This window comes from Symphalangus syndactylus, chromosome 5, assembly GCF_028878055.3.
Source record: "Symphalangus syndactylus isolate Jambi chromosome 5, NHGRI_mSymSyn1-v2.1_pri, whole genome shotgun sequence".
NCBI lineage: Eukaryota > Metazoa > Chordata > Mammalia > Primates > Hylobatidae > Symphalangus > Symphalangus syndactylus.
Genome location: NC_072427.2, coordinates 38,773,657 through 38,796,749, shown reverse-complemented (window position 1 = coordinate 38,796,749; position 23,093 = coordinate 38,773,657). Strand labels below are relative to the sequence as shown.

General features: G+C 38.2%; 1 protein-coding gene across 17 annotated transcripts in view; it reads left to right on the top strand.

Moving 5' to 3' along the window:
* The window catches only part of IQCH (IQ motif containing H), a 256,651-nt gene that overhangs the window by 3,043 nt on the left and 230,515 nt on the right, over window positions 1–23,093 (top strand). For 8 of the 17 annotated variants that reach the window (XR_010120697.1, XR_008657668.2, XM_063638821.1 and 5 more), the window contains exons 2-4: window positions 3,735–3,857; window positions 5,602–5,696; window positions 22,695–22,766. Coding sequence is in view for 15 of the 17 variants with exons in the window: in XM_063638821.1 (XP_063494891.1) it covers window positions 3,735–3,857; window positions 5,602–5,696; window positions 22,695–22,766 (290 nt within the window). In the remaining 2 variants the exon portion in view is untranslated. Of the gene's footprint in view, window positions 1–3,734; window positions 3,858–5,601; window positions 5,697–22,648; window positions 22,767–23,093 lie in introns of those variants that run through there. The other 9 variants (XM_055278015.2, XM_055278013.2, XM_055278023.2 and 6 more) reach the window with 5 other exon arrangements.

Sequence of the window (23,093 nt, the reverse complement as noted above, 5' to 3'; positions counted from 1 at the left end):
AGTAAAGCATCTTGCCCATTGTAATACATCCAGTATGTACTGACCCTTAAATAGGCTATGGCATGTTCATGAAGTAATCTTGAAGAAGTGTGGTAGCGACTCTGGGAAGTTTCCAATTATGCTTTGTAAATCTTAGAAGCTTTGTTTTTGTGCTTCATTAAAATGTGGTATATTCTTAATATATCTTTATAAATGCTTGCTTCACCCAAATATTAAACATGTTTGTGTAACAAATATTACCTGATCTTATGATTCAAAATTAGCTTTTTAATTAAAATCCAACAATTGTGTGTTAACACTGATCTTGGAAATATGGGAGCTCAATTGACAGTTTGCTATTTTCATTCTGAGTCTGTCTGATTTGTCAGGTGCATACAATATAAAAATGAATGAAGTTGGACAGATGTGATGGCTCATGCCTGTAATCCCAGCACTTTGGGAGGCCGAGGCGGGTGAATCACTTGAGGTCAGGAATTCAAGACCAGCCTGGCCAACATGGCAAAACCCCGTCTCTACTAAAAAATACAAAAAATAGCTAGGCGTGGTAGCAGGCACCTGTAATCCCAGCTACTTGGGAGGCTGAGGCAAGGAGAATTACTTGAACCTGGGAGGTGGAGGATGTAGTGAGCCGAGATTGCACCACTACACTCCAACACAGCAAGCAACACAGCGAGACTCTGTGTCAAAAAAAAAAAAAAAAAAGGCCAAGCGCGGTGGCTCATGCCTGTAATCCCAGCACTTTGGGAGGCCGAGGCGGGAGGATCACCTGAGGTCAGGAATTCGTAGACCAGCCTGGCCAACATGGTGAAACCCCGTCTCTACTAAAAATACAAAAATTAGCCGAGCATGGTGGCAGGCTCTTATAATCCCAGCTACTCAGGAGACTGAGGCAGGAGAATCACTTGAACCTGGGAGGTGGAGAGTTCAGTGAGCCAAAATCACGCCATTGCACTCCAGCCTGGGGGACAAGAGTGAGACTTCATCTCAAAAAAAAAAAAGAATGAAGTTAAAGATAATTGAGGTGATGAGAATGACTCAGCCAAACTCTAGCAGAGATGAAGAAAATGGAATTTTATATTGCTTTTGACAATATAGAGTCTGGTTTCATGGCTCTTGTAAAGTCTAGAGCAAATCTTTGCTGCATTAAATCTTTCAAGGGCTTCTCATTAAGTAGCTCTGTCCCCAAATTGTCAAAATAATAATCTTTCTCCAAGTAGAAAATTTATGGAAAACAAGGTGTTTGATGATCACAGAGATGATGGATGATATGTAAAATTTCAATATGGTAGATTGGATCTATTTGAAGAAAGAACAGAGATTTAGAACTCAACCTCTTTTTCTACCCAAGTCTGGTGTAACTTTTTCTATAGTACTTGTCTCTATTGCAATTATACAAACAGATGAGTGGTTGTTAAGAGGGGAGGAGAAAATATCTAGCAAGAAAAGGAAAAACTCTTGAGAAAGATTAGGGAGCAAGTTATTCAATTAACATTTACGTAAATTAAATTAACATTTACAGAGTATTAGTTATAGTGTAGGAGTTTCACTAGGTTTTACAATTCAGAAGAGGAGAATTAACATTTGTTCAGTGCCCTCCTATGTGCTTAACACTATACAAAGTACTTATATTTTTACTCATTTTATTCTTGCCACTGTTCTGAGATAGCTATTATTATTCCCATTTTACAAATGAGAACACTAAGCCTCTAAGAGGCTAAGTAACTTTCTCAAGTTCAGTTTAGTAAAGAAGGAAGCAGGATTCCAGTTCATATCTGTCAGCACCAAAGCCTATATTGATTCATTTTCATACATATTACCTCATTTTCATTCAACAGTTTTAAGTAGGGTAATTCTTTTTTATCCTGGACAAAGAAATCAGAAATTCAGAAAATTTGGATGTATATGGAAATATGTGACTAATAAGTGATAGAGCTAGAAATTATATTTAGCTGCCTTTTATTGAGTTCTTGCTATGTACCAAGCCTATTACATACTATCTCACAGCACTATGATGAAGTATCATTGTCCACACAAGGCAGATGAAAAAAAAACAAACCTTTGTTACAGTTTTTACTCCCTCCACTAGTTGATAGATATAATTACAGAAAGATACATGGAGCTACAGACACTAGAAGAGGGAAAGTCAGCACATTCAAAGGAGGAATCAAAAAATGCAGGCCTAGAAAGGGCCGTGCCCTTGAACTGCCTCTCTGTACTTTCCAAGTTTCTTCAGACAATAGATGGCAAATCAGCTTGCAGCAGTAATTTGGACAAAACAATAAAAAGAAGTACATCTTTATCCTTAGTGCTTACAAGCAAGCAGTAGATGTGTTCAGATTTCAATCTGTGAGCTCTGAAGGCCTTACATAACAATTTGTGAAGAGTACAAATGACCAGATGTGTCTGCCAGACTGTGATGCCCATCAGTGAAAAGATGTAAATTCTGGTCTTTTGAATACTTGGCTCCATGGGAACATTTGAGATTAATCAATAACACAGGCTGGATCAGTGTTGAGTCCAGTTATACTAACAGAGAAAAAGTAACTTCTTCAAAATGCCTCTAGCAACCCAATTTGCAGATTGTTATTGGTGTGACTATTGCTGAAACAGGTGTTGGGTTCATAAATTTGCATAACAAAATGTTTTTCTTGTGGCAGCAGCCCATACAATAATTGGTGCCATCTGTATTTATCTGAAGTTTGGTTTCTAATATGAATGCAGAGAATCTTGTGCTTTCAAATTTCATAGGGCCCATTTTATTCTGAGGGTGCCTGATGTTGGTGAGATGTTCATCATTTCCAAGGAAAATACAAATTGAAGGAAAAATGTTAAAGTAATAACATATCTTCCTTTTTCTTCAGGGATTATTTTCATTTCTCACTACATAAAACAAAATCAAGGTCACAACACCTACCAAACTACTTCTTCAGAGCAGTAAGTGGGGAAGACCCAGCCTGGGATGGAAAACCAACAGGCACTGACAACACATTTACAACAGTCTTTTGAAAGACATTGCTTCTGCTACAACTTCTTTGCTGGAAGTTTTTTGTTTTCTTTCCTCTTAACCAATTTGTAGAAACTGGAGTCTGGCACAAACCTCTTATCATCTCTGACTGAACTCTTTTACCACTTAAAAAAGTAGAAACCATTTGAGTTGCAGTGTTATCTTAAATCTATTTCTCATGGGAGAAGGAAAAACAGAAATAATATGAAAGCATAATTTTTCACAATCTGAGAGACAATAATAGAGCATTCTCAATAAAGAATGCCTTAGAACCAGGCCAGGCGTGGTGGCTCATGCCTGTAATCCCAGCACTTTGGGAGGCTGAGGTGGGCAGATCATGAGGACAGTAGTTTGAGACCAGCCTGACCAACATGGTGAAAGCCCGTCTCTACTAAAAATACAAAAATTAGCCGGGTGTGGTGGCACACACCTGTAATCCCAGCTACTCAGGAGGCTGAGGCAGGAGAATCACTTGAACCTGGGAGGCAGAGGTTGCAGTGAGCCTAGATCACACCATTGCACTCCAGCCTGAGCAAGTGAAATTCCATCTCAAAAAAAAACAAAAAAAAGAATACCTTACAACCATAAAAGTGGTCCTTTTCAATGAATACCATAAAATCAGCTTTGTGTCTCTACCAATTCAAGTACATTGCAAACCTTTAAGATAACTAACTGCTATAGGTGGACTATGTGTGGATTATTTCAATATTTTTCATTTTTATACCTATAGATCCATGAAGACCTTTATCAGTTAAAGGAGAAATTAACAAAATTCTCACCTGAGGAAAAAGGAGAGACTCTAGACATTCAGAGTCTTGAAACAGCAATCAAAAGGACTGAAATGGGGTTAAGAGTAAGTAGAGCTTTAGATATTAAATAAAATACTGGAAGGAGACAAAGCATCCTCTAGAAGAAAGGAATTGCAGTTCTCATAGAGTCCTGCATAATTCTGTAACAAAGCTGAATTTAGGGCAGTCATCAGCATTCTTGTTTTGTTATTTGTTCTCATGATAATTATTAACTGATTTATTTATATTCTGTCATATTTCACAAAGAATTTAAGTAGGTTAAATGTAAGATGATGCAGTGACAACTCCTAAATTTGGTTTTATAAAAATAACTTGGAGTATGAAAAATAATTACTATTACTTGATCTTAGCCAAAAGGCCAAGAAGCAATGAAAAATAATTACTGTCAATCCAACAATATGCCTGACCACTATATTGCAGATTTTCTGGGATTTACTGAGATTCTAAAAGGGAAGAGTTGGCTGGGCACAGTGGTGCAGGGCTGTAATCCAAGCACTCTGGGAGGCCAAGGCAGGCAGATCACTTGAGCCCAGGAGTTTGAGATCAGCCTGGGCAACATGGCGAAACCCTGTCTCTACAAAAAATTTTTAAAAAAATTAGCCAGGCATGGTGGCACACACCTGTAGTCCCAGCTACTCAGGAGGCTGAGGTGGGAGGATCACTTGAGCCCAGGAAGTTGAGGCTGCAGTAAGCCTTGATTGCCCCACTGTATTTCACCTGGGCTTCAGAGTGAGACTCTGTCTCAAAAAAAAAAGTATATAAAAAATAAGAGTTGGCTTTCCCCAATAGCCTAAATATGTTAAGCTATTCGTTTTTGTAATGTTATAATCAAGTGGGTAAAACTAAAGAAATATACCAATATTGGGCTAGAGAAGTAAAGTAAATAGGAACTTCATCATTACAAACAGATCTAAGGTCAGGGGAGAATCCAGTCTTCAGACCAGGATAATATTCATTTATGAAACAAGCTAATGGGGTCCATCTTCCATCCATCTTCACCTTCTAGACCTCTTATTTTCAGTGTCTCTGCTCTTGATTCAGACTTTTAATCTACTATGTTATCTGCTTCATCTCTCAGCTCCCAAGGCTGTGAGAAATGTGGTATATTTTGTAGCACATCATTGTCATATTACCTGATGGTGAGAGGGATGGACCCAGCTGGAGTCTTTGAGTTGGCTCATTTAAATAATGTTACCTAAAGACCAAATGCTTTCTTTGGATGTTTGCTCTAAGTCCCTGTAAAAAAAAGACATTACTCAATGTCTGTATTGCCTAGTAGATTTACCTGGCTAAAAATGCGCTGACTGTTGTGCACAATTTTATTCGTAAAGAGTGCCATACAGGCTGGGCAATATAGGGAAACCCTGTCTCTTTACAAAAAATAAAAAAATTAGCCAGGCATGGTGGCATGTGCCTGTGGTCCCAGCTGCTCAAGAGGCTGAGGTGGAAGGATTGCTTAAGCCTTGGAGGTTGAGGCTGCAGTGAGCCATTATCACACCACTGCCCTCCAGCCTGGGCAACAGAGCAAGACCCTGTCTAAAAAAAAAGGAAAAAAAAAAGAGTGTACCACAGGTCACTCAAGCGTTGAGTCTCAGTTTATTATGCTTTCTGGGATGGTTGAAGTAATTTGGCCTTGAGATGCCTAATGATACGTTAGGCATGTAATAATACATAGCATGTTGTGCTTTTGGCTTAATTACAGGATTCAGAGTGTTAACCTAATGAAGTAAATTAGCTGAGTATCTTAAGTCCACAATAATTGCCTAAACTTTGACATTTCTGTAACAGATTCACATTGAGAAGTATTTAAATGTTGTAAACCAGAATGTATTAACGACTTCTGTTAATGATGAGAGCTTATATACTCCCCAGGCTTCCAAATGGTAAGTAAAACAGCCATTTAGAGCCCAAAGTAAATAAAATTGAGAAATAACTTTTCTCACTCAAGTGAGATGACTATAAAATATAGGCAATGTTTTCTTGGCTTTGTTAACATCCTTTCTATTAATTCTAGTAGAGGTTTTGCATAAGAAGTTAATGGTAGATCAAGTACAGTGAACATTGTTCAGGTGAGGGATACATTAAAACCAAGACTACATCATTAACAGTATATACATGGAACAGAATTGTACCCCTCAAGTTTATGCAGATTTAAAAAAAATAATGGTAGAATTTGGACTTCAATGAAGTGATTATAGATTATTTCTATTGAGTTCTAATGCTTGACACCATAACAATTATTTCAGTGTCCTGGGTTTTGCTGTTACTCTTTGTTGTTGTTATTTTATAGTGAAAGGTATCTAAAATTTAACTTTGAAAGGAAACATTTTAATGCAAATCAGTTTTCACACTATTTAGATCACCTGGTACTTTACGGTTTTTAGAATGTCTTATGTGCTTGATTATACAGATAATTTTGGTATCCAGGGTAAACAAAACAAAAATAAAATGCTTGAAATATCTATTATATGCATCCTAAGAGATGATTTATTAAAATTAGAATTGAGTTAACAATAAGTGACCTTGCCTTATCTTTGGACTTTTTACACACAGGCCTCCTGAATTTGAATGAGTGTAGATTAAACTTTTGTACTAAACTTAAAAATCCTGTAGCCCTTATTTGTGTTTTATATATGCACCCAGCATAAATGAAAAATATTAGGCAGTGAAGTAAAGTTTCATAAACAGTGCACAAGAAGTCAAGGAAAGCTGTAGACATAGCCAAGTCAGTACTGGGGAGCAGAGCTTTGGATGTACATTGGACCTGTCTCCCTTTCCCTACATGAAGGCAGTGCCACAGGCATCCATCATCCTTTGGTAGAGGCAGCCCTTTCCTGGTCTCCCTATTGTTACCTGGACCTCCTTGCAGACATAAACATCTGTCATCTTTGTATTCAACAGAGTTTCATCCCTACTGCCTGCAAGGCACTTGTATTAGTTATCTATTGTGTAAGAAATCACTCATGTAGTGGTTTAGAACAACAAATACTTACAGTTTTTATGGGTCAGGAATCTGGGCACAGGTGAGCTAAGTGCCTCTGGCTCAGGGTCTCTCACAGGCTGCAATGTAAGTATTGACTGGGGCAATCTCATCTGAAAACTTGACAATGGGTGGAAGGACAGGGAAAGATCTGCTTCCAAGCTGACTCATATAGTTACTGGCAGGCCTTTGTTCCTCACTATGTGGATCTCTCTTAAGCTGCCTGAGTATTTCTACAGCATGGCAGCGGTGACCCAAAAGAGATCCAGAGAGTGGAAAAGAGTGCCCTAAATGGAAGCCACCGTCATTTTGTAACCTAATTTCAGAACTGGTGTCACGTCTACTCTGTTCTGTTGTTAGAAGTGATCCAGTAGGTTTAGCCCACATTCAAAGAGAAGGGATTATACAAGGGCATGAATACCAGGCGGTGGGGATCATTGGGGGCCATGTAGGAGGCCAAATACCACTGTACTCCTCTATTTATCTTCATGATCCAGCTATGCTTGCGCTCTCTCTCTCTCCCTCCTCCTCTCCCTTTCTCTTTCACTCCCCTACCATGTGTATATATATACGTGTATGTATATACATACACGTATATATATACATATATACGTGTATGTATATACATACACGTATATATATACATATATACATGTATATATATACATATATATACACATATATACGTATATATATACATATATACATATATACATATATATATATATATATATATATATATATATACACACACACACACATACAAGAGAGCCTACCAAGGCAAAATTCAGTGCCTATATAGTTGGCAGCCAAGAGGCCTATAGCAGATGGAGAAGGTGTGTCATCAAAGGATCAAGCATACAAGCAGCAAGTAAGAAAACCTCAGAATGGAAGGGGTGGGGAAAAGCAAACAGGAGAAGAGCTGTCACCAATTCTAATGAAAGAATCCAATACTCAAGTTCTACTGTCTCTGTCTTCCTCTTTATCCTTTCATCTTGACAGAGAACCAGGAGTCTGGACTGTAGATTTCAGGTTAAGATAGCTGAAAAGAGCTACGTAGGTAGCAATTGCAGCTACAGAGAACAAAACAGAACGTATCTGGCAAAAATCTTTTCTTACACGGTTCTCTTTTGCCAAGGAGTGCCTTTGCTCCTTACTAGGGTCTGGAAGAGTGAAGGAAGACATTGATTGGGGCACGGAGTTAGTTCCCAGAAGTGGCACTTGGATCATATCTTTCCTATTCAGTACAGTAGTATAATTCATTGGCCTTCTTACCAGGAAGATGGGGAGCCCGTCAAGTTTGTATGGGCCCTATAAACCTGGAGGAGTGGCATGAGCATCTCTCAGCCCTAGCTGTGAATGTGTGGGGCTAAAGTGGCATGCCATCAGACATGAAATGAGATGGGACAAAGTTAAACAAAAAAACTGGAGAAAAATCCAAACTGGGTCTTCAAAGTAAACAAGCAGGTCCTGAAAGTCAAAATGAAAGTCATAGCGTGTGACTCAGTAGATGGGAATATGTAGAAACAAGAGAATCCCAGAGGTGGGAGACTATGGCCCGTGACTGACATTTTCTGTGCTCCCAATCATACCTGGTTCTGCACTTGCCCCAAGACGCTGTCATGAATAGACTTGGCTTCAGAGTCTGGCATGGATTGCTAGGAGATTATATCCAAAGCAGGTTACAGAGCCCAGAATTTCTTCAAGTTCTCATGCCTAGAAGGAGGAGATGGGACAATTTATTGCATTTTTCTTCTAAGTTTCCTTAACAAAGTCCTTAGAATATCCAAGTAGGAAGGTGTTTTTCATTTACTAATGGCACGACTCACTGAAGAGTGGGCTACTTAATCACAATCTTGATCAGGGGGTCAAAGAGGAGACTTAACTTTCTCTAAGTTTTGAATTGGGACAGAAGCAGGACTTGTCCTTTTATTGACGTAGCCATCGGTGAAAGGATTTGGGCATATATTCATAATATGTGTATAATTATTTATAAATTATATATTTTTATTATATATAGTGAATACATTATAAAATGTACCAACATATAAATTTTTAGTAAGATAAAGATGAAATAAGTATTTTTAAAATTTTAAAAAATTGTATGAATAGCACAAAACTTTTAGTTCTTGCTAATAGTGTTCATTAACTATAATGTTCTGATTGCTTAATCTTGTTAATTATGATGGCTTTATACTGGCTGTAATTAATATCTCAAGACATCATGCTCGGCCGGGCACAGTGACTCACGCCTGTAATCCCAGCACTTTGGGAGGCCGAGGCGGGCGGATCATGAGGTCAGGAGATTGAGACCATCCTGGCTAACACGGTGAAACCCCGTCTCTACTAAAAATACAAAAAAAATTAGCCAGGCGTAGTGGCGGGCGCCTGTAGTCCCAGCTACTCAGGAGGCTGAGGCAGGAGACTGGCATGAACCCAGGAGGCAGAGCTTGCAGTGAGCCGAGATCACGCCACTGTACTCCAGCCTGGGCGACAGAGTGAGACTCCGTCTCAAAAAAAAAAAAAAAAAAAAAAAAAGACATCATACTCTATACTTAGGTGAGGTTCAGCATTGATGATAGGTATAAGTCCATAACTTCAGTTAGTCTTCTAGATAATTTTTAAGTTTTGGGGTTTTTTTTGGCTGACTTTTCTTAAGTTGGATTGGATCATCATTTTTACTTTCTAATATGGGTGAAGAAAAAAGAGCTCGTGCTAGGAGTAAAAATGTCAACTCTCATTTTCTTGTTCATGGATGCTTATTATCTTGAAAATACAGTGTGCTTTTTGCAGAAAGCCTTAAGACACGTCCGTTTTTTCAGTCTTAGCACACTTGAAATTAAATGACATAATTCATAAGCCCACTGCATGACTAAATTGCAGTCCATTCTAATGCCCTGAGAGCAAACGCACCAGTGCTGGTCCACTGTTTTGTTTGGAGCCTCCACTCTCAGGTTGCCTCCAAAGCTGCAAGGGATGTTACTACATGAGGGATTGAGTGACAGGCTGAATATTGAATGGTAGTACAAAGTAATTTCTTATTTATTTCTTTTTTAATATAAACAGAAGTTCTTATACTTTCCTCACATGACCAATGGCATCATCTTATGTATCACCTGGGATGTGGGTACTGTATTTGAGAGACAACAGGTCTAGAGTGATGGTTCTCAGACTTTTATTTGCAGTTTTCTTTCACTGACTCTCAGGGGGTCATCCTAGCATCTGCATTTTAACAAACATTCTTGGTATTTCTAATGCAGATGATTTGTCCTTGGAATCTCTGGCATGAGCATGACTGCCTGGAACCAATATTTTTTTGGACATGTAGAGAGGGCCTTTCTCTGTATGATTGAGAGCTTGGTCCTGGAAATTATACTACCCGGTTGCTATGAAGGATTGGAGTGCTTCTGGCACTGGGATTGAGCCAGGACTGGAACCCGGCAGTCAGGCTAGCAGGAACTGCCAATGCCTGCTCAAACTGTGAGGCTGATTGAGTATCAGAGGCCAAAAGTCCCAGGGCAGCAACTCCTTCTGAGAGGGGAGGCATATAATGACTGCAGATCTCTGTTTGTTCCTTTGACAGCAGAGCACAGTTCCGATGAGTAACTGAGAATCAACATTGTTTAGATATGGGGCTTCACTTTATCTATGGAAACCCAGGAAATAGAGTTCTTTCCAAATGAATACTATCCCTGGACACACCTTTAAAAAGGGTTTAGAACAGATATGCAATAATGATCATTTTCATTGTCATCCTTATCATGATCTTCATCATCATCATTAATATTTTCATAATACCCTTGACAGTTTGCAGAGGACTTTCTTTAAACTTACGAGGTAAATGTTTACTCTTTCCTTTTAAAGATGAGGAAACTGAGGCTCAGAGAGGTTATGTAAACCAGTCCTAGATCACATGCATAATCACTGATGAGGCTCGAGTCCTAATCAGATATCTACAACCTAGCACTCTTTTGCTTCATAACTACCTGAAAATCAGTAAGCCTAATTTTCACAAAAGATAGATTTCCTTTTTAGCCAGCATGGCTTAAGGGAAAATCTGGTAGTTTTGTCTGGTAGAGACAAACCAGTAGGTACACAAAGTGGTGATAACAAATCCAGCAAATGCAAGATTCTCCTAGCAGTAATCTTGAAACAATGATAAGGACGTTATCAAAAGAGCTCAAAGTGCTTTTGTATTGTTTTCAAAATAGGTTTCACTGTTATCTACACTTTGGGAATGATTTTTCTTTTATGTCAAAGGATAGTTCCTCCTCTTACCATTGCTGGCTTTCACAAATTTTATTGCTTGTGATATCTGCTCACACTGTTCTTAATGACCATGCTTTGCTTATTGACACTAGGAGGGTGACTGCCATCTGTACCAGCACTATCAGAACTGCACAGAAATCTTCATTTTATGCTCGCTCTGTTGTGCTTCTATTTAGGGAAAAAAAGAAAAGAAACAAGAACAAAGCAAGTAATAGTGAGAAAAAGTGAGGGGAAGAGGTTTTTTGTTCAATGGTGAGTGTAGATTAGAAGGTGCATTGTCATTCAATTATTGAAACACCATGGATCCTATCTAGTCTGGTCTGTTCCAGTGCAGTTATATACGATATGACTACATTCTAGTCACACAGAGAGAGAGAGAGGAGAGAGGGAGAAAGCATGCATAACAAGATGTTAACACATGGTAATCTATGTGAGGGGCATTTGCATGCTCACTGTTCTTTCCATTTTTCTTTGGGTTTGAAACTTTTTAAAACAAAAAAACAAACTTTTAAAACAGAATTATAAAATAAAACATAACAACAAACTGGAAAAACATTTGCAACAGATATGACACAAAAATTGCTAAGATTCTTAAATACAAAGTACACTTGCCAAAAAAAAAAAAACAGCACTTGATATAGACAGAAGGGCATCAACAGACCACTCACAGAGATAGAAATGCAAGTAACCAGTAAGCATGTGGAAAGTGTTTAATGCCACTGGTAACTGATGAAACACAAATGAAACAAAAATGTTTCATCTTACAGATAAACCAGAGAAATGCAAATCAAACAATATATTACTATTTTTTTCTTTAAAAATAAGGAAAACAAATTAATTTAAACCACCATAATACTCAGTGCTGATGAAGGTACAGCAAAATGGGCATACTTTTATCCTGCTGGTGGAAGTGTAAATTAGCACAAAGTTTTCTTCACTCAGTTTATTATTTCGTTGATACATAATAGTTGTATATATTTTCAAGGTACATGTGATCATTTGATACATTCTTATAATGTGTAAAGATCAAATCAGGGTAATTGGATTTTCCATTACCTTAAATACTTATTTTTTCTTTAAGCTAGAAACATGCAAATTATCTTCTGGCTATTTTGAAATGTACAGTAGATAGTATTAACTATAGTCACCCTATTGATCTGTAAAACCTAGGTTTTATTTCTTCTCTCTAACTGTATATTATACCCATTAATCAACCTCTCTTCAACCACCCCTCATCCCTCTCCTCCTTGCTTGTGGTAACCACCAATCTACTCTCTATATTCATGAGATCCACTTTTTTTTTTTTTTAGCTCTCACATGTGAGAACGTGAAATATATTTGTCTTTCTGTACTTGACTTATTTCACTCAACATAATGACCTCTAGTTCCATCCATGTTGCTGTGAATGACAGGATTCCTTTGTTTTTTATGGTTAAATAATATTCATTGTGTATATATACCACGTTTTCTTTATCCATTCATCCATTGATGGGCACTTAGGTTGATTCCAAGTTTTGTTTATTGTGTATAATGTTGCAATAAACATGGGAATGGAAATCTCTCTTCAATATATTGATTTCCTTTCTTTTGGATATATACCCAGTAGTGGGATGGCTGGGTCTTATGGTAGTTCTATTTTTAGTTTTTTGAGGCACCTCCATACTGTTTTCCATAGTGGATATACTTTGCTAATTCATTAATCAGTTCTAACAGTTTTTGGTGGTGTCTTTAGGTTTTTCTGAATATAAGATCATGTTGTCAATGAACAAAGCTAATTTGACTTCTTCCTTTCCAATTTGGATGCTTTTATTTCTTTCTCTCACCTAATTGCTCTGGCCAGGATTTCCAGTATTATATGGAATAAACGTTGTGAAAGTGGGCATCCTTGTCTTATTCCAGATCCTAGAGGAAAGGCATCCAGTTTCTCCCTGTTTAGTATGGTGTTGGCTATGGGTTTGTCATATATGGTATTTATTATTTTCAGGTATGTTCCTTCTATACCCAATTTGCTGAAGGTTTTTTATCATGAAGGGATACTGTGATTTGTTTGGCTCCACCAAGTCTCATGTTGAAAGTTGATCCCCAGTGTTAGAGGTGGAACCTGATGGAAGGTGTTTGGATTGTGGGGGTGGATCCCTCATGAATGGATTGGTGCCATTCTCATGGGAGTGAGTGAATTCTACTCTTAGTCTCCATGGGAACTGGTTGAAAAGAGACAGGCACCTCTTCCTCTCTCTTGCTGCTTCTCTTACCGTGTGATCTCTATGTACTGGCTCTCCTTACCTTCAACCATGAATGGAAGCAGCCTGAAGCCCTGACCGGAAGCAGATGCTAGCACTGTTTTTTTTACAGTCTGCAGAACCATGAGCCAAATAAATCTGTTTTTAAAAAAATTACCCAGCCTCAGGCATTCCTTTATAGCAACACAAACAGAATAAGACAAGGGATGCTGAATTTTATCAGATGCTTTTAGCATCTATTAGAATGATCATATGGTTTTTTGTTCTTGGTTCTGTTAAAGTGATGTATCACATTGATTGATTTGACTGTGTTAAATCATCCTTGTATCCCTGAGATGAATCTCACTTGAAGTCTCTCTCTGTTGCCCAGGCTGGAGTGCAGTTGTGCAGTCTTGGCTCACTGCAACCTCCACCTTCTGGGTTCAAGCAATTCTCCTGCCTCAGCCTCCCAAGTAGCTGGGACTACAGGCGCGCACCACCGTGCCCCACTAATTTTTTGTATTTTTAGTAGAGACAGGGTTTCACCATGCTGGGCAGGCTGGTCTCGAACTCCTGACGTCGTGATCCGTCCCCCTTGGCCTCCCAAAGTGCTGGGATTACAGGTGTGAGCCACCACGCCCGGCCCATGGTGAACAATCTTTTAAATGTATTGTTGAATTTGGTTTGCTAGGATTTTGTTGAGGATTTTTGCATCTATATTTATGAGTGGTATTGGCCTATAGTTTTCTTTTTTTTGTTGTATCCTCATCTGGTTTTGGTATCAGCATAATGCTGGCCTCATACAATGAGTCTGAAATTTCCTTCTCTTCATTTTTTTTTTGAAGAGTTTGAGTAGAATTGGTGTTAGTTATTCTTTAAATGGTTGATAGGTAAAAATCAGCAGTGAAGCCATCAAATCATTGGTTTTTCTTAGATAGGAAACTTTTTATCATGGCTTTGATCTCTTTACTCCTTATTGGTTTGTTGAGGCTTTCTATTTCTTTATGGTTCAATCTTGGTAGGTTGTAAGTGTCCAGGAATTTATCTGTTCCTTCTAGATTTTCCAAATTGTTGGGATGTAGTTGTTCATAGTAGTCTGTAATAATTCTTTGTATTTCTGTGGTCTCAATTGTTATGTCTCCTTTTTTGTTTCTGATTTTATTTATTTGGGTTTTATCTCTTTTTTTCTTAGTCTAGCTAAAGGTTTCTTGATTGTCTTTATCTTTTCAAAAAACCACCTTTTAATTTTGTTGATCTTCTATATATTTTTATCTCAATTTCATTTATTTCTGCTCTAGTCTTTATTATTTTTTACCTTTTATTAATTTGGGGTTTGGTGTGTTCTTGCTTTTCTAATTCCTGGAGATGCATCATTAGGTTGTTTATTTGAAGTTTTTATACTTTTTGATGTAGGCATTTATTGTTGTAAACTTTCCTCTTAGGACTGCTTTTTCAGTGCCCCATAATTTTGGTATGTTGTATTTCCATTTTCATTTGTTTCAAGAAATTTAAATTTCCTTTTTAATTTCTTTATTGACTGTCATTCAGAAGCATATTGTTTAGTTTCCATGTGTTTCTGTAGTTTCCAAGGTTCCTCTTGTTATTGATTTCTAGTTTTATCCCATTGTAGTTAGAAAAAATAATTAATATGGTTTCTGCTTTTTAAAATTTGTTGAGATGTGTTTTGTGGCCTAAGATATGATTTCTAAGAACATTCTCTATTCTGGAGAACATTCCACGCGCTGATAAAAAAGAATGTATATTCTATAGCAGTTGGGTGAAATGTTCTATAAATGTCAGTTAGACCTGTCTCGTCTAGTATGTAGTTTAACTTGAAAGTTTTTGCTGATTTTCAGACTGGATGATCTGTCCCTTACTGAAAGTGGGGTGCTAAAGTCCCTTACTATTATTGTGTTGCAATCTCTCTCTCTCTTTTGGCTCTGTTACAATGTTTGTCTTATATACTTGGGTGCTCCAATGTTGGGTGCATAGTCACTTATACTTGTTCTATCTACTTGCTGAATTGACTCCTTCAGTGATATAATGACCTTCTTTGACTCTTTTTACAGTCTTCGACTTGTAGTCCATTTTATCTATGTATAATTACTCCTCTTTTTGAGTTTCCAGTTGCATAGAATATCAACTCCATGTCTTTACTTTCAGTCTGTGTCTTTATAGTTGAGGTGGGTTTCTTGCAGGCAGCATATAGTTGGGTCTTGTTTCTTTTATCCATTCAGCCACACTGTGTTTTTTAATTGGAGAACTAAATCCATTTACATTCAGTCTTATTATTGCTAAGTAAAGACTATTACCATTTTTGTTGCTTGTTTTCTGGTTGTTTTGTAAATTCTCTCTTCCTTTCTTACTGTCTTTCATTGTGGTTAGATTATTTTTCTCTGGTAATATGTTTTAATTCATTGCTTTTTAAATTTATTTTTAATTAATTAATTTATTTTTTGGAGACAGGGTCTCTCTCTATTGCCCAGGCTGGAGTGCAGTGTCGCAATCTTGACTCACTGCAACCTCCGCCTCCCAGGTTCAGGCAATTCTGCCTCAGCCTGCTGAGTGGCTGGGATTACAGGTGCCTGCCACCATGCCTGGCTAATTTTTGTATTCTTAGTAGAGACAGGGTTTTACCATGTTGGCCAGGCTGGTCTCACACTCCTGACCTCAAGTGATTTGCCTGCCTCAGCCTCCCAAAGTGCTGAGATTACAGGCACGAGCCACCATGCCTGGCCTGAGCCACCATGCCCATCCCATTGCTTTTTATTTCTAATGTATCTATTATAGTTTTTTGCATTGTGGTTCCCATGAAGCTTATAAAAACATCTTCTAGATATAATAAGTTATTTTAAAGAGATAATGTTATCTTAGATCACTAAAAAAGAATAGAAACAAAGAAAAAACTTTTAAGAAACTCTACACTTTAAGTCCATTCCCCATACATTTTGACTTTTTTTGGTCTCACATAGTTTTACATTGCCTATCTTTTAACAGGTTGCTGTAGCTATTACTGTTTTTAATAGATTTATGTTATAGGCTTCATACTTGAGTTTGAGTAGGTGTTATACCACAGAGTATTAGTGTATTTTGAGGTTGTTTATGTACTTAATTTTACCAGTGAGTTTTTTTTGCCTTCCAATGTTTTCTCTTTGCACATTAGTGATTTTTTTCTTTCAGATTGAATAACTCCCTTTAGCATTCGATTTAACATGGGTCTGGTGGTGGTGAATTCGCTCAGCTTTTGTCCATCTGGGAAAGACTTTATCTTAGCATATTTGAAGGATACCTCTGATGGATACAGTATTCTTCGATGGCAGCTTTTTTCTTTCAGCACTTTGAAAATGTTTTCACATTCTCTCTTGGCTTATATAGTTTCCATTGAGAAGTCCTTTGCCAGATTAATTGGAGCTCCTTTATGTGCTATTTGCTTCTTTTCTCTTGCTGTTTTCAGGGTCTTCTCTTTGTCCTTGACCTTTGCGAGTTTGATTAGTATATGTTCAGATGGTCTTATTTGGGTTGAATCTATTTGGTGTTCTCTGCCCTTCTTGTACCTGGATATTTATATCTTTCTAAAGTTTTCAAAAGTTTTCTGTTATCGTTTCTTTAAATAAGCTTTCTACCCCTTACTCTTCTTCAACTCTCTCTTGAACATCAATAATTTTTAGATTTGGTCTTCTGAGGGAATTTTCTGTATCTTGTAGGTGATCTTCATTCCTTTTTATATTTTTCTTCTCTGACTGTGTGTTCTCAAATAGCCTGTCCTGAAGCTCACTGATTCTTTCTTCTGCTTTATCCATTCTGCTGTTGAGAGCCTCTAGTGAATTTTTTAGTTCAGCAAATGTTTTTCAAGGTTTCTGTTTGGTTTTATTTTTATTATTTCAATCTCTTTGTTAAATTTCTTTGATAAATTTCTTAATTGATTTTCTCTGTTATCTTGGTGATCACTGAGTTTCCTTATAATTGCTATTTTGTTCTTGGTCAGAGAGCTCGCATATCAACATCTCACTAAGGTTAGTCACTGGTTCCTTGCTTTGTTCATTTTGGGGAAGTCATGGTTCCTTGTTTGCTGTTGTTGTGGCTGTATGTCTGTTTCTTTGCATTAAAGAATTAGTTATGTATTCCAGCCTTCTCTCTCTGGCTTGTTTTGGTTTTTAATGGATATGTTTGCTTTTTTCTTTGTAATTTTTGAATATCTTTTCTTCCCCCACTAGGTTGCTGTCTCCTTTTTGGCACTAGATGGCACCTTAAGCCCGGGTTTGCCTCGAATCTAATAAAGGATGAGAGTGCTGCCTGTCCCACATGGAAGAGGTCCCAAAGGGGATATTCTGGCAATGTGGGTCAGCTGGCCAAGGGTTTGTGCCAAGGGGACCTGTGGAACATGCTTCCTACAGCATAGTACTGCCACTCTGATTGGGTGTCTCCTTTGGCCTAGTTACAGAGCAGAATATCTAGGGTTGGGATGGTTGTCTCACCTCCCCACTTTGTCTCTGGCTGTCCTCAGGGATATTTGTCCCTTCAAGTACTCCTGATACTTCCCGTAGGTTGAGGTAGGGACAGGTCTTTTGTCAGGAACGCAAGGTGATAGGGAAGCTGGTTGTCAACCTTGATCTCACTTTTTCTAGTGAAGAAACCACGAGTTGGGGGAAATATTTTCACATGCTTGGTGCAAGGCAGGTTGTGGAGAGGGGAGTCACGGATATGGAAATCTGATTTCCTTTCCATCTGCTTGGAGTTTTTTCACTTCTCCATGGCCCTGGGAACTGTCTCATCCTCATCTTTGGGTTCTGGGTTATTGCTGGTAATAATCTCAGTAATGTATGTTTGTTTTTAGTTTTCTGTTGTGGGAGCATGAAGCCAGCTTGCTTCTATGCTGCCATTTTGGAACTGGAAGACAGCATGAAGTTCTTAAAAGCAATTTTTCAACATATATGAAAAAATTTAAATTATTATTTTTGGCCAAATATGGTGGCTCATGCCTGTAATCTCAGCACTTTGGGAGGCTGAGGTGGGAGGCTCACTTGAGTCTAGGTGTTTGAGACCAACCTGGGCAACATAGTGAAACTCCATCTCTACAAAAAAATTTTTTAATTTGCTGAGTGTGGTGGCATGTGCCTGTAGTCCCAGCTACTCTGGAGGCTGAGGCAGGAGAATCACCTGAGCCTAGGATATTGAGGCTGCAGTGAGCCGTGATTGTGCCACTGCACTCCAGCCTGGGTGACAGAGTGAGATCTTGTTTCAAATAAATAAATATGTTTAAATTTAGTAATTGTAGCTCTAAGAATTATCTTAGGAAATAAGGAGAGATTTACATTAATGTCTGTATAAGTATGTTCATTTTAGCATTGTATCTAATAGCAATAACTTTGGATCTAATAGCAATAACTTAAGTATCAACAGTAAAAGAATGATTAAATTCATTTTAACACATCTGTATGTATGTTATATAGCTATTAAAATTGATATTGAAGAAATTTTAATGACATGGAAAATTTCTCACAGCATATGCTAAGGGAGAAAAAAGCAGGGTACAAAATTATATCTCAATTCAATTATCAATATCTAAATTCACTTCTAAACACATCATCCATGGAAGTAAAAGGATTTAAGAAATACACCAAGATACTTTCACTTCTGGGAAGGTGGTGACATACTGTCTTTTATGCCTCCTGCTAAGTACAACTAAAAACTTTGGACATTATATTTAAAACAAACTTTAAAAGACTCTGAAAGATGGAGAGAAGAAGGCAGACCAGCTGAGGGCCTTGAGACACAAGGAACAGCATGGTGGTGAGTTTCCTGGGTTTTCTTTTTGCCTCATATATCCCATAGCAAACATATATAATTTTCCTTCCCTCCAAAGAATTTCCTTTAACAGTTCTTGCAAGCCAGGTCTCAGGCAACAAGTTCTCTTAGTTGTTATTTGTCTCAAAACATCTTTATTTCCCCTTCACTTTTGAAGGATAATTTTTGCAGGTTAGTGGGTTTTTTCTTTCTACATTTTAAATATTTCAATTCATTCTCTTCTTACTTGCATAGTTTCTGAAAAAAAAAGTTCAATATAATTATTATCAACAGGTAAGGTGATTTTTTTCTCCCTGGCTTCTTGCAAGATTTTCTCTGTCTTTGGTTTTTCGTAGTTTAAATATGATATGTATAGGTGTAGGGTTTTGTTTTGTTTTTTTGCATTTATTCTGGTCAGTGTTCTCTGAAATTCCTGAATCTGTAGTTTGGTGTCTGTCATTAATTTTGGAAAATTCTCAGCCGTTATTACTCAAATATTTCTTTGGTTCCTTTGTCCCTTCTTTTTCTTGTATTCCTATAATGAGTATGTCACACTGTTTATAAGTGAATATTCTGTACTGTTTGGTTCATTCTTTTTTCATCTTTGCGTTTCACTTTGAGGAGTTTATATTGACAGTTCTTTAAGATCACTGACTTTGTTTCATTGGCCATATTCAATATATTGATAAGCCTATCAAAGACATTCTTCACTTCTTAAAACAATGCTTTTTATTTCTAGCATTTTCTCTTGATTCTTTCTTAAAGTTTAAATCTCTCTGCTTACATTACCCATCTTGTCTTGCACGTTGTTCACTTTTTTCATTAGTCGCCTTAGCCTATTAATCAGAGTTATTTTAAATTTCTGGTCTGATAATTCCAAAATCTCTGGCATAGCTGAATCTGGTTCTGATATTTGCTTTGTCTCTTCAGACTGTTTTTTTTCTTGCCTTTTAGCATGCCTCATCATTTTTTATTGAAGCCTAGATACCGTCATTACATCATTGGGTAATGGCATTTAAGATAAATAGGCCTTCAGTGTGAGGGTTTATGTTTATCTGACTAGGAGTTACACTGTGTTTACTGTTTGCTATTAACGTTGACATCTGAGAGTTTCCTCCAGTATCTTTTTTGTTTTTTTAGACGGAGTCTTGCTCTGTCGCCCAGGCTGGAGTGCAGTGGCATGATCTCGGCTCACTGCAAGCTCTGCCTCCCAGGTTCACGCCACTCTCCTGCTTCAGCCTCCCAAGTAGCTGGGACTACAGGCGCATGCCACCATGCCTGGCTAATTTTTTGTATTTTTAGTAGAGACGGGGTTTCACCGTGTTAGCCAGGATGATCTCAATCTCCTGGCCTCATGATACACCCACCTCGGCCTCCCAAAGTGCTGGGATTACAGGCGTGAGCCACCGCGCCTCGCCCAGTATCTTTGTTTTTATCACCCCTTTTGTCTCCTGTTTTGTCTTTGGGTTTCCCTAGAAACCCCTTCTTAAAAAGAGTCTGAGCTTTACAGTCTTTCATCTATAATCTTCTGTTATTCAGGGACTGTAAATGTGGTGGTAAGGTGTGTGTAGAAGGAAGCATTCTATACTCTATAATTAGGTGTCAGTCTTTTGGTGAATCTTTGCCCTGTGCTGTTACCTTGACAAGTTTTTCTCAGCATTTCTCCCCTTAAGTGAGATAGGAAGGTTAGAGTGGACTGAAGTTGTTTAATTGCCCGTTTCCAGCTCAGATAAGTCTTTGGCAAGACATTTTCTTGAGAGCTTGCCTTCATTACAGAGAACGGAACGAAGAACAGAACTCTCTGGGAATATTCCAAAATAGCTATTTCCTTCTCCCCTTGCTGGAAGCAGAAGCGGGTTCTCTGATCTTCACAGTGAGAACATGTTGGGGCTCTTGGAGGTAAAACCCACAAAAGTGTGGGACCCTCTTAAGATTCTCCTCCCTGCCCCCAAGAATTTTTAACTCTCAAGCTGGTCCACACTGAGCCTCGAGAAATTTGTCAATTAGAGCTTAAGCGTTCTTGTCAGTGCAGGTTCCAACAGCTGACTTCTGCTCTCAGGCTTCTGCTCCCTGCAAGCTGTGATGCTTTATAATACTCCTCTCTCCAGTTTTCAGGACAGCAGTTTACCCTGTGATCTCAATTCTCTGATAGATATAAGAAGAGTTGTTTTCATTTAGCTTTTTTCTTGTTGTGAGAATAGGAATGACAACTTCCAAGCTCATTACATGTTGGAGTGAAACTAGAACTCCATAAGTTGCTTTTTAATGATAATTTTGCAAAAGTGGGTATCACAATAGAATCAAGTTATTGAGTTGTATTGAGTTATTGGTGGGTGAGTTTTGTTAGTCCTAATTATATTGATAATCTTAAAGATCTTGAACTTGCTTTCAAATTAAAAATTTTAAGCCATAACATGGCACACAAATACTCATTCTTACAATTTTATTTTTTTTACATTGCTCTCCCATGGAACTATCCACTGCTTAATAAGGAAAATGTTTAACTACCTTTGATATTTAAATCTTTACAACTATATAAAATAGCAGAGATTTCAAGAATATAAGTATTAACCACAGCCGGGCGCGGTGGCTCACGCTTGTAATCCCAGCACTTTGGGAGGCCGAGGCGGGTGGATCACGAGGTCAGGAGATCGAGACCACGGTGAAACCCCGTCTCTACTAAAAATACAAAAAATTAGCCGGGCGTGGTGGCGGGTACCTGTAGTCCCAGCTACTCGGAGAGGCTGAGGCAGGAGAATGGCGTGAACCCGAGAGGCGGAGCTTGCAGTGAGCCGAGATCGCGCCACTGCACTCCAGCCTGGGGGACAGAGCAAGACTCCATCTCAAAAAAAAAAAAAAAAAAAAAAAAGTATTAACCACTTAGGGACCATCATTTTGTATATATTTAACATTGGTTATACTGTAATTTGATTTTATTAAACAAAATACAACATTATGTATTTTCTTTTACCAAGAATGTTTTATAGTGCAATAATTCTATCAGTTGTTAATCACATAAACTCAGCCAGAAATAGAGCTTTTTATTCATGCTGTAATGGTCTTTATCAGACTTGGAAATTCTTTTTTTTTTTTTTTTTTTTTTTTTTGAGACGGAGTCTCGCTCTGTCGCCCAGGCTGGAGTGCAGTGGCGCCCTCTCGGCTCACTGCAAGCTCCGCCTCCCGGGTTCACGCCATTCTCCTGCCTCAGCCTCTCCGAGTAGCTGGGACTACAGGCGCCCGCCACTACGCCCGGCTAATTTTTTTGTATTTTTAGTAGAGACGGGGTTTCACCGTGGTCTCGATCTCCTGACCTCGTGATCCGCCCGCCTCGGCCTCCCAAAGTGCTGGGATTACAAGCGTGAGCCACCGCGCCCGGCCCGGACTTGGAAATTCTTATGCTTAATAAAACAACTGCAGTTTTACAGTGGCAAAAATGATAAATATTGGTTTAATTTATTGTGATTACCAATAGAATATTTCCTATAAAATATAAGCTTAATTAGGAAGCGTTGTTTTAAAATTACAATTTGAGAAGCTTTTAAAATAGCAAATTTGATTTTAAATTCCATTTCTTTTTACTTAGGTTACTTCCAACTGTAATTGATCAGAAATCATTTATTTTCCCTCAGGAATCTGAGGGTACACTTTGGCAACCCCAAAGACAGCACAGTTCATCTCTGCCTGTCTTTCCAAGAGCAAAGGTAGGTATAGAGAAATTCATAGAGACAGAAAGTAGTTTAGTGATTGCCAGGGGTTAGGAGGAGCAGAGACTAGGAGTGACTTTTAATGGGTATGAAGTTTCTTTGGGGGACAATGAACATGTTCTAGAATTATATAGTGGTGATGATTGCACTACTCTGTGAATATAGTAAACACCATTGAATTATATACTTTAAAAATGTGGATTTTGGCTGGGCGCGGTGGCTCACGCCTGTAATCCCAGCACTCTGGGAGACCGAGGCGGGTGGATCACAAGGTCAGGAGATAAGACTATCCTGGCTAACACGGTAAAACCCTGTCTCTACTAA